The 11,903-nt window shown below is 41.9% G+C and overlaps 2 protein-coding genes across 2 annotated transcripts; one reads left to right on the forward strand and one right to left on the reverse strand.

Annotated features, from left to right (window-relative positions):
- The first annotated feature begins 615 nt into the window (after positions 1–615).
- Positions 616–1,558, forward strand: LOC149380859 (DUF4228 domain protein). The gene has a single exon (XM_089601558.1). The coding sequence runs from the start codon at positions 918–920 to the stop codon at positions 1,539–1,541; it is 624 nt and encodes a 207-aa protein (XP_089457684.1). The 5' UTR covers positions 616–917; the 3' UTR covers positions 1,542–1,558.
- A 582-nt stretch (positions 1,559–2,140) lies between these two features.
- On the reverse strand, positions 2,141–5,928 carry LOC149380860 (uncharacterized). The gene is made up of 3 exons (XM_089601231.1): positions 5,610–5,928; positions 5,443–5,535; positions 2,141–2,227 (listed from the first exon to the last, which is right to left on the reverse strand). Exons 1-3 carry the CDS (start codon positions 5,892–5,894, stop codon positions 2,141–2,143), a joined length of 465 nt encoding a protein of 154 aa, XP_089457357.1. The 5' UTR covers positions 5,895–5,928.
- Between the last annotated feature and the right edge of the window lie 5,975 nt (positions 5,929–11,903).

The raw sequence follows: 11,903 nt of genomic DNA on the forward strand, positions 1-11,903 counted from the left end.
CTTCTGTTTCTGATTGCCTAATTTATTTAATTGTTGAATTTATTCTTCTTTGTCAAAAGCACTAGATTAATTTAGAAGAGCATGGAAATTAGATGTATTCTTTGGCACATACGAGTAAAATGTTGAACATTCTATAAATTTCATGCGTCTTATTCTTGCTTCGTGTCTAGTGCGTATATAAGCAATATATCTATAATGTAAACTGACAAGACCTTGCGTGTTTCTTAATTTTATGGTCTTATGGAATAGCGACTTGATTATATAATTGTTAATAATTATTGTATTTCAACTTATATATATATATATATATATATATATATATATATTATATATACGTACGTAATTTACACATATAAATATAAAATTTGATCCTATTGTGGTTTTTTTTTTTTTATTCAAGTACTCTAGACGGACAAGTATTTAAAAAAAAATACGATACAAAAGTCTTTTTGGGATTGATGTATAATATCATTATTATAAGCTAGTATTAGCATTAATTTAGCATGTTGTTTTTCTTTTATTACACGTGAGATTTAAGCTAAATTAACCGAAATTTTCATACTACTGAACAATGATCAATCAACATTATAAAAATACTTTTAAAAAATTAATAATGAGCTGCAAATTCACCAAGTCACGGCAGTTGGTAAGCTACATAGAAAGAGAGAGAAGGAGAGATGTTTAAATAGATCGATAGGCAAATTCAAAGCCGGCATGGTTGACCACCGGCCCCATCAAACCAACAAGAAAAACAAACGTTTGACTTTATCTAGGTCAATCTCTTAAAAACCTCTTACTACTTGTATACATAAATACAATCTTCTCATTTCGTCTCGTCTTAGTTCCAAGCAAATTACAACATCAAACCCTAATTCCATCCATACATCTCTCTCTCTCTCTCTCTGCAGCTTTGACCTATGGGAAATGCCGTACTTTTACCAGCCTGCTTCAAGCCAAACCCTAATTCAGCTGTGAAGCTGGTCTTATTCGACGGAACAACGAGAATCCTCGCCGGGAGAAAGAAGCGAATCATAGCTGGGGAGTTCATGTACGAGTACCCGGACAGCATGGTGTGCCACGCGGACTCGTTCTTCATAGGCCGCCCGATCCCAGCCCTCGGGATCCACGCCGAGCTCCTCCCAGGCCACACCTATTTCGTCCTTCCCATCGACCGCTTCGCCTGCCACGTCATCACGGTCTCTTCCCTCGCGCTCTTCGCGGCCCAGCCGAGCCCTGACCACCGCCAAAACCAAATCCGGCCCGCGAGCCCGATCAACTTCGGGGACGCTCCGTTCGAGTACCTGAAGGGATCGGACGGCAAGGTTTCGATCAAAGTCTCGCCGGAGTTTATTCGGGGCCTGATCACGAGGGATAAGGAAACCAAGGCGGTGGTCTCCGGCGGCTTTCTTTGTAGCACGCCGGAGCTCCAAAAGCACTACGAACAGCTTGTTGGGTGTAAAGAGCAACTGTGGTCTCCCAAGCTTGAGACGATATCAGAACATAAAATCAGGTTTTCACCCTGTAGATTCATCGGTTTGTAACGCTAAAAAAAACAAAAGGAGATAGGTGACGATGGTATAGCTCAAAGTCACGCGTTGATTATTTCTTAGATTAGGTTTGAATGAAGACAAAAAAAATTAATAAAGTAGTTTTGGTTAGGATTACTAGATTATAGTTTCCATTCTACTTTATTTTTGTCTCATTTGTTTACAGAATATATAATAATATGATATATAATAAGGATATTATATAGTGTCAATTTCATGCATTCTTGATTCATTTACATTTACAGAGCAACTTATATCATTTTGAATTTTATAAGACATGTACGAGTTCTTCGATGCTATATGCGACATAAAATAAATGAAAATAGAATTAAGAAGCAGACTAGTTTTTTTTTTTTTTTTTTAAATTCTATTTCATTCACACACACACACACACACACACACACACACACATATATATATATATATATATATATATATATATATATATATTGTTCAATTGATAGATTACAGTGAACATTTAAGTAATGTACAATTGATTGAAATAAGCTACAAAGAAATTATTTAAATTTCAATAATAAAGACATCTAAACCTCATAAATAAAAAAATATTTTTCTATTTTTGAGGAATAAATTCACGCTCTCACAGCTCTCACAGGAGACTTCATAAGAACAAAAAGGTGGTTCCATGACATTATGACATTAAATATTGCATTGGATGCCTGTTTGGACATTATGAATTAGTCTCACTAGTAAAAATTTGGGATTCCATGACAGGTAATTTATGTTGTGGAATCCCACTTCGTGGTAAGTTCTCACGAGGAAAACATTTTCATCGTGAGAAGTTATTTCCATGATGATTTTTTTTCAGTAAAGAAAACGCAAAAACGCACAGGTCAACACCCAAGCCGATCGACACAGATCCATGACCGAGAAAGACCCCAAAGCCCATACGCAAGCACAATTTCAACTAGGGCCGTAAAAAACTGAATCGAAAATCGGATAAAATTCCGATAATCGAAGCAATCCTAAACCGAAAATCAGTACCACATCATATAACCTAAATTTGGATTCAAATAACTGATCCACTTTAAAATTTTAGACCAGATATCGATTTTAAATTTTGGAAAAATCGGATATCGGATATTTAACCGATTATTTTTTTTATTAAACATAAAATAAAAATAAGAATAAATCACATTTTTGCTCCCTGGACTCGTATCTTCGTTGAATTTCACCCCCTGGACTCGGAAATATTGCAGAACTCAACTCAGAACTTAGACACGTGTTACAACTAACCACTTCCATCAGTATTTGGACGTTAAGTGATCACGTGTTTATCATGTGTACTTAGGAATGGCAACGGGTATGGGTTTTAGCGGGTACACCAATACCGGTACCCGTACCCGCCTATTAAAATACCCGTACCCGTTAACCCGGTTTTTCCAACGGGGCGGCTAACGGGTATACCCGCCGGGTGACGGGTGCCAAAATTGAGCACCCGTTAACCCGTTAACCCATTTAAAAAAAATAAAAAAACAACCTACTCATTATGATGGTTTTCTTAAAACAAAATATCTAGTTTTTTTCCATCAAAATAATTAACGGGCGGGTTAGCGGGTTAACGGGGCGGGTTTAACATTTTCGCTACCCGACCCGTACCCGCTAAAATACTAACGGGTAATACCCGTTAGCCCGTTAACTCATTTTGAACGGGTATTACCCGACCCGTTAAAACCGGGTAACGGACGGGCTAACGGGTTTCGGGTAAAAATGCCATCCCAGTGTACTGTTCTGAAAGGGTATAAGCGTATTTTTGCATATAATGAATACTTTTAATGTTTAAATATTATCAGATATATTAATTTTTAGAATAATTATTAAATATTACAATTGTTTCAAGAATATAAATACTTTTTAAAAAAAATGAAAGAACAAATCCCGCATACACAAATCTAGGGTTTGTTCTATCATCGCGAAAATGGTGAAACCTTCGACATCCAAATCTCCGACGAAATCGAAACCTAGAAGCACTAGAGGAGGTTTCAGAATGAAGTCTCCGGCGAAGAAAAAGAAAAAAACCATGCCAGCGAAGTCTCCGACGGCGTACTCGAAGAAAAAATCCCAGGCTCAGAGAAAAAAACCCAAGTCTCCGACGAAAAGAAGAGCTGGTCGAGAGACAAGTTCCTCAGAGAGCGCGTCGGTCAATAATAGACCAGTATATGGTGAGAAACCCTTTTTATGTATGTTTGGATATGTTTTTAGGGTTTGAAAAGTGTACACTAGTACAAAAAACAGCATTGGGTGCGACTTTTTTCGCACCCAAAGGTCGAAAGTCGCACCCATTGATACCTTTAGGTGCGACTTTAGGTGCGACAAAGTCGCACCCGAAAGTTCGCACCTAAAGGTCATGGGTGCGACTAGTCGCACCCGAAGGTCATGATTTTTAGGTGCGACTTTTAGGTGCGGATATTCGCACCCATATTCGCACCCATAAGTCAGAAAAAATGTGCGAAAAAGTCCGCGCGAAAGCCATTGGGTGCGACTAGTCGCACCCATAAATTTGGCGGGTAGGCCAACGGGTGCGACTAGTCGCACCCAAATTCATTCGCGCCAAGTCTTGGGGTGCGACTAGTCGCACCCAAATTCATTCGCGCCAAGTCTTTGGGTGCGACTAGTCGCACCCAAATTCATTCGCGCCAAGTCTTTGGGTGCGACTAGTCGCACCCGTTGGCCTACCCGCCAAATTTATGGGTGCGACTAGTCGCACCCGATAGCTATTTTTAAGTTTTTTTTTATTTGTTATTTAATATTTATTAATTAGAAATTCATTAATTACGAATTCTATAATTGTAATCAAATAACTAAATAGTTTATTAATTAGAAAATTCATTAATTAATATTTATAATCATAATAAAAACTAACCATTTGTTTTTCGATTACAATAATTATATAATGTAGGACAAATAATTAAAATAAATGTTCATTCTTTTCCCTTTCCTTTTCCTCGGTTTGTAAACCAATCCTTGAACATTTTACTCCCTCTTCCGCCAAATCTTCCTCCAGAAGTGCTGCTACCTCCTCGTCCACTTCCGCTCGTACGCTCACTGCCGCTCGTACGCTCTCGCTGGTAATCTGCTGAACCTGGCGGCGTCGTCTGAGCATCTGCCATTGAAACTGATGGCGGCGTTGTCTGATGCATAGGATGCATCTGAGGCGGCGGCGTCGTCTGAGGCATCTGTGGCATTATGCCGGGCGACATCTGCGGCATCTGTGGCATCGTGCCGGGCGACATCTGCGGCATCTGTGGCATCGTGCCGGACGACATCTGAGGCAAGGGCGAAAACTGCTGCGTGAACGCGAACATTTGTCGCTGCATCTCCTTCATCTGCTGTTGTTGTGCCGCCATAGCGAGTTGTTGTGCCGCCACCTGAGCTTGGAGCTCGCCAACCACTGGATCTGGAACGCGGCGCCTCGACGAGCCTGAGCCTGACGACGAGCTTTCGTCCTGAGCCTGAGCAATAGCCCAAGATGTTCTCGGGACCGTTGGACCTATTCCAACGTTCCAATCTTGACGGTTCCCGAGAATTTCTAGCATCGCGTGCTCCTCTGCGGCGTCCTGGTCAAAGACTACGCCTTGCTCTTCTGCTTGTCGCTGAAGATCCGCCAGTAGAGTAACTATCCGCGCCTTTACACATAAAAAAATTATTAAAAATTAATTATTATGTAAGTAACGTACTCTTAATTATAACATATGACTTACATGTGCTCGTCTCGCCCAATCTGTCGTCCATTCACCTTTTCTATTATGGTGTTTTTGCTCCCACGTCGTTAACGCGGAGCCCAAAGTCCCATCATCCTTACTCTGTAATTGTTATGAAAATATAAGTACTGAATTTATTTCAACTTAAGTATTTCAAAATTAGAATAACTTACGTTCAAATGACGATGAGCCAAGAAAGAAAGAGATCCTTGAGTCGACCTCGTCTTCTTCTTCTTCGAATTCTCCTTGTTGCGAGTAGATTTTTTCTGCAAATAATTAATTTTGTCATTATTCAATCTGATAAAGATATTGTGATTTATTACAATCATACATTACGTACCTTCCAATCGTCAGTCGCGAACTCGTCTACCACCGCCTCCCAATCCTCTTTCTTATATCCCGGTGGTGTTTCCGCCTTAGCGTTTTCAGTGCTCCCACAAAACTCCAATCTGAACTTCTCTGATAGCTTGGACTTCTGGTTGCGTCGCCTGATCTTGGCATTCCGAATGATAGCCTGATCAATCGTATTCTGAAAGCAATCCGCAGGCAGATCCTCGCCGGTGTCAAGATCCGTGTACACAAATCTGAACTCGGAATGAAGTGCGCTCAAAATAGCAGCCAACATCTGTGGCGTCACTTCACTCCAATCACGAGTCGTAGGCGGGATATGTGCTTTCACCAAAGCACCGAGGCGGTTGTTAAATAGTCCAACTTTTTTATTTTCTTTCCTTATCTCTTGGTAGAATGTTTGGTTTATTGGGTCCCACTTGACCACCTTCGCACCCGGTACCCCCTGTGTTGCTCGCGCCGACGTCGAGCCGGTTGTTGGTCCCCTTGATTTCTTAGGACCTTGGGACTCAGGTTCCTGTGGCGGACCTTGAGAATCCGGTCTCTGTGGCGAATCTCCACCAGAACCTGAAGCGGTCGACATCCTATAAAATGAAAACAACATTTGTAAATTGACATCGTATAAAATAAAACAACATTTGTGAACATACATCACAAAACAAAAGGAAACAACATCATACAAAAACGTGGGTGACACCACGGATATATTTTATTATAAAACCTCACATATGGCGGAGGAAAACCGTGGTTACATAGATAGTTCTCATTCATCGTCATCACTACCTATATCAACATCAACATCAACATCTTCTCCCTAAAAAACGATGCATTCCTCATGATCATCATCGTCTTCCTCACCATCGTCAACGATATTTACTAGCTCAGCATCTTCGATTTCATGTCGATGATTCAGACGATCGATGTTTGACAATTCTATTGTCAACGGAATCGAGGCTGAGGTGGTGGGGTCGACTTCAGGAACGTCCCAAATCCCTCGATGATTGCATTCCTGAACGATTTCCCAGTTACCACCTAAAACAAGATCTTTGATGTAAAAGACTTGTTTCGCTTGAATTGCGAGTATGTACGGCTCCTCTGTAAACCACTGTTTCGCGGTAAAAGCACTCGTTTCTCCAGTAGTCTTATCGTTGTGAACTAGTCGCCGAGCATCGTGCTTGTCACCGTACCATATACATTTGAATAATACAACACGACAGTCGTACCTATAATTCAGCACTATGACGTGTTCCATACGACCGTAGTAAGTGAAATCATCCACAGGCACACATACACCGCTATTTTGAGTGACTCGTTGATTATCGCGACGATGAGTAATGAACTTCACGCCGTTAACAAAGCAGCATGGATATTGATAAGCGACTTGAAGGGAACCGATAGAAAGCGAGTAGATCTCGTCAGACACGTCAGACCCACTAGCTTTCATTTCAAAAATCTGGTTATTACGAAACAAAGTATTGGTTAGCACTTATGTGTTTATAAAAAACCGGGTTATTGTGTTATTACCTTGTTCGCAAACCAATCTTTGAATCCCTTTCTATGCTCCGCTTCAATATCGCGAACTCCAGATTCGTTCAGGAAATCCAAATGCTCGCTGTTGCATGTTTAAAACATTGCGTAAAGAAAATACAACAATGAAATAAGTTAGAGAAGCAAGTGGATCGATTACTTACACCAAATACGGATCCACTTCAGGACAGTTGGTATAGATGTACCACTCCGCTTTTTCTCTTTGCTCATCGTCTAATACTATCGCGTTCATCATCCCATAAGGCACACACATCTCGGATCGAAAAACAGAGATCTCTCGCACTTGAACTTCTTCAACTACCTTCTTATCTTCAATATACCTTGCAATGAACGTTAGAGCTTCTTCTACAACATAAGCTTCAGCAATAGAGCCTTCTGGTCTAGCTCTATTTTTGACAAAATGTTTTAACGTCCCAAGGTATCTCTCAAAAGGGTACATCCACCGCATATGCACCGGGCCGCCGTGCAACGCTTCCTCTGGTAGATGGATCGCCACGTGAACCATGATCGTGAAAAAAGCAGGTGGAAATATCATCTCAAGCTTACATAAGATCTCGACGATAGACTCTTGCGCTCTTTCGAGATCTTCAGCTCTTAATGTTCTCGAACTTATCAACTTGAAAAAGTAGCAAAGCTCAGTGATCGTATCATGTATTGGTTGTGGCACAAAAGGACGAATACCAACAGCCAACAATCTTTGCAAGATCACGTGGCAATCATGCGACTTCAAACCTGTGAGCTTTCCATCAGTTGTCACATTTTTTTTTAAATTCCCAGCGAGACCATCGGGAAATTTGACAGATTTTAAGTACTCTGTAAATCGCTGTCTCTGCTCAAGGGTCAAAACGTACGACGCTCGCGGTTTGTAATACCCACTCCCATTTGGTTCCAAGTGCAAAGCGGTCTTGATGCCCAAGTCCATCAAGTCAAGCCTCGCCTTCTCGGTGTCATAGTTCTTCTTTTCCAAGCTGAGCATCGTCCCGAGAAGATTCTCACACACGTTCTTCTCTACGTGCATCACGTCCATGTTGTGTTTCAACTGCGACTCAGACCAGTACGGCGACTCGTAAAAGATGCTTTTCTTGGTCCAATTCAGTTCGCTCTCAGCTCGCTTTCGTTTTTTGCCTACAGAGGCAGCGTGTTTGCCAGTAGTCGTGCAAGAAACACCAGCCAACTGAGCGAGTATGTCTTGCGAAGTCAACTTCTCGGGTTTATTTCGTTTCTCGTGCTTATCTTTGTAGTGATCGTTGCTTTTCCTCAATCGGTGACGCCTTTTTAAGAACCGACGATGGTCGTAGTAGACGATCCTGTTTCTGATTTTTAGGGACGGCGTGTCAAAGTTGCACGTAGGGCAAGCGAGATACCCCTGGCCGCTCCATCCCGATAAATACGATCTAGCCGGAAAATCGTTTATCGTCCAAAGTAACGCGGCACGCAACCGAAACACTTCATCTCTGGCTCCATCACGAACGCGGACTCCATTCTCCCACAGTTCTTTCAACTCTTCAACCACAGGCTGCAAAAAAACGTCCATATCTTTTCCTGGTGAATGGGGCCCCGGGATCAGAAGCGTTAGCATCAGGTACTCTTTCTTCATGCACAACCAAGGCGGCAAGTTGTACGTCGTAAATACTACAGGCCACATGCTGTATGATAGGCTCATATCCCCAAACGGGTTGAATCCATCCGCAGCTAGCCCAAGCCGCACGTTCCGAGGCTCTGCAGCAAAACCTGGGTATCTCTCGTCCAAATTCTTCCACGCGGTACCATCAGCAGGATGTCGTAGAACGCCAGCTTCCCTGACGCGATCTCTTTCGTGCCACTCCATATGAAGCGCCGTGTGTCGAGATGCGTACAGTCGCTTCAATCGATCTTTCAACGGAAAATATCGCAATATCTTGTGCGGTATCTTCTTACCAGTTGGCTTCCATCTACTCTCGTAACATATCGGACACACGTCGACGTTCGCGAGATGTTTTCGAAATAGGACACAGTCATTAATGCACGCGTCGATCATCTCGTATCCCATGCCAAAACGCTTCAGCTTCGCTTTTGCCTCGTAGTGCTTCTCCGGTATTCGATTACCGGCTGGATGAGACTTCCTCAAAAGCTGCAATAGTTCTGTGAACGACTTGTTCGTCCAATGGTTCGTGACTTTAAGGTGCATCAACTGAACCAAGAATGACAACGACGAAAACTCCTTGCATCCAGGGTACAATTCCGCTTCCAACTCAGCGAACAAGTCTTCCACTTGCTCCTCCGCACGCACATCGCTCGGAGCCGGCTCCGTAACACCATCGAAATCCTCGTGATCTCTTATATCCTCCACAGCAGCATGTATTCCTCCTACTCCTCTCTGGGTTGTTTCTCCGATGGGGACTTCTTCAACATGACCGACGGAACGCACGACCTCGCCATGATGATACCATTCTGTGTAACCCGGGGTAAACCCTTTGTTTAGCAGATGATGCCTTACAACCCCAATGTCGTGCCATCTCACGTTGTTGCAAGGCTTGCATGGACATCGATATTCGTAATTATCGTTCGGAAATCTTCTTGCAGCGCGGATAAATTCATTAACTCCGAGTTTATACTGCAAGGACAACCGATTGTTCTCGGTGATCCAATCTCTACTTGGATTGGACATTGATTTCGCTAAACGAAATGAAAAAAAGAATAATTATTAAGAGTTGTTGCTAAGTGACGAAGACGAATGAAGTCGATTACTTATTGCTACGGGACGAAGATCAATGAATGAAGATGAGATTATGAATTTTATGTTATCTGAGAATAATATGCTAGAAACTCAATCTAAAATTCGGCAGAGTTTCCCCTATAATACTAACAAACCAAAAACCTGCAAACTCATTTAAAAGCATATACAAATCATCTAAAACTATCATAATAATCAACTAAACCCTAAACAGAACCTCCGTGGCTCGTTTACAACAAACTAACTAATTATATCAACTTAAATTAATTCAAACATAACATATGTTAATTCAATCCAAACATATCATTTACTAAATCACAAACCTAAGCATGTTACTATACAATCTAAACATGTTATTAAATTAATTCAAATTATAACATTACTAAAATTAACATAACATTTGTTAATTCAATCCAAACATATCATTTACTAAATCACAAACCTAAGTATTTTATTATACAATCTATACATGTTATTAAATTAATTCAAATTAACATAACATTTGTTAATTCAATCCAAACATATAATTTACTAAATCACAAACCTAAGCATTTTACTATAAAATTTAAACATGTTATCAAATTAATTCTAATTAACAATACTAAAATTAACATAACATTTACAATATAACATTACTAACTAAACTAAAATGTCTAATTAACATTTCAAATTAAGTAAACTAATGATATCATTTACAATTTACTAATGTTATATATTAAGTAATAATTTCAAATTACAATTAACATATAAAACTAACCTAACTAAACTAAACTTGCTATCTAATTAACTTTCTAATTAATAAATGAACTAAACTTTAGTAAATTATTACTAAACTAAATGAACTAATCTAAACTTTCTAATTAATTAGAGTACATATAAGAATATAAATAAATGAACTAACCTCTTGAAGAGCCGACGAGCAAGGACGGTGGCTTGAGGTTGCGGTGAGGCGTGCTCGGACGAAGCGAAAAAGGCTGTCGGAGTGGGACTGTCTCGCAGCGAGAGGCACCGAGAGCCTGTTTTGGGCAGCGAGGCTCGGCAGCGGGACTAGGCTGAGACAACAAGAGACGGGACAAAGAGTTAAATTGAGAGGAAGAGAGAGAGAGAGAGATTGAGAGGTACACTAAGAGAGAGAGATTACCGGCTGGAACTGAGAGCAGCGTCGACGGAGAGAAGCGCGGAGCTGGGGTTCGAAGCTGTTACGATGAGGGTGGGTGCGCTCGAGACGGGGCTGGTCTGTTTGACACAAAATTAGTAACGCAATCGAAATTACGGATCATTCAGCACAAAAAGCAAAGGTTTTTTTTAAAACGAATCTGATTCCAAACCGACTAAAACGGTTAATGTGATCCATGAATGCTGTAAATGCTCAGTTGCTATTATAGATTAAGAGAGACACAGAGATATAGATTGAGAGAGCTTACCCGAGCGAGAGAAGGCACAACCGAGCACGAGATAGCTCGGTGGTCGGAGTTCACGGTGGAGGCACGGCGGTGTGTAGCGGCTGAGAGAGAGAAAGAACGTGAGACCGAGAAAGCTGTGCACCACACCGGAGCTGGTGGCTGCGACGGGGTGGCCGGAGAGAGAGAGGGCAGTGGCGGCGGTCCTCGTGACGGAGGCTGAGAGAGAGAGGGTCGTGCCGGTCGGAGGAGCGTAGTGGTGGCGGCGGCGACGGGGTGGCCGGAGAGAGAGAGGGCAGTGGCGGCGAGAGGTTGGAGGTTGAGAGAGAGAGAGGGTCGTGGCGGCGGTAGGAGCGTCGTGGTGGCGGCGGCGACGGGGTGGTGGCGGCGGCGACGGGGTGGTGGCGGCGACGGTGTGGGAGAGAAAGAGAGAGTCGGGAGATAGAGGCGTTTGTTTTTTTGGGCGAATTTGAGTTTTCGAATGAAAACCCTTCGAGCATGTGCTTTATATAAAGACTTTTAAATTTGGGTGCGACAAAGTCGCACCTAATGAAACCTTTGGGTGCGACATAGTCGCACCCAATGACATGTGTCAGTGGTTTCGGGTGCGACTTTGTCGCACCCA

The sequence above is a fragment of the Urtica dioica genome, chromosome 11 (genome assembly GCF_054948205.1).
Source record: "Urtica dioica subsp. dioica isolate 48M chromosome 11, U.dioica_male_clone48M_v1_H2, whole genome shotgun sequence".
In the NCBI taxonomy this organism is placed as follows: domain Eukaryota; kingdom Viridiplantae; phylum Streptophyta; class Magnoliopsida; order Rosales; family Urticaceae; genus Urtica; species Urtica dioica.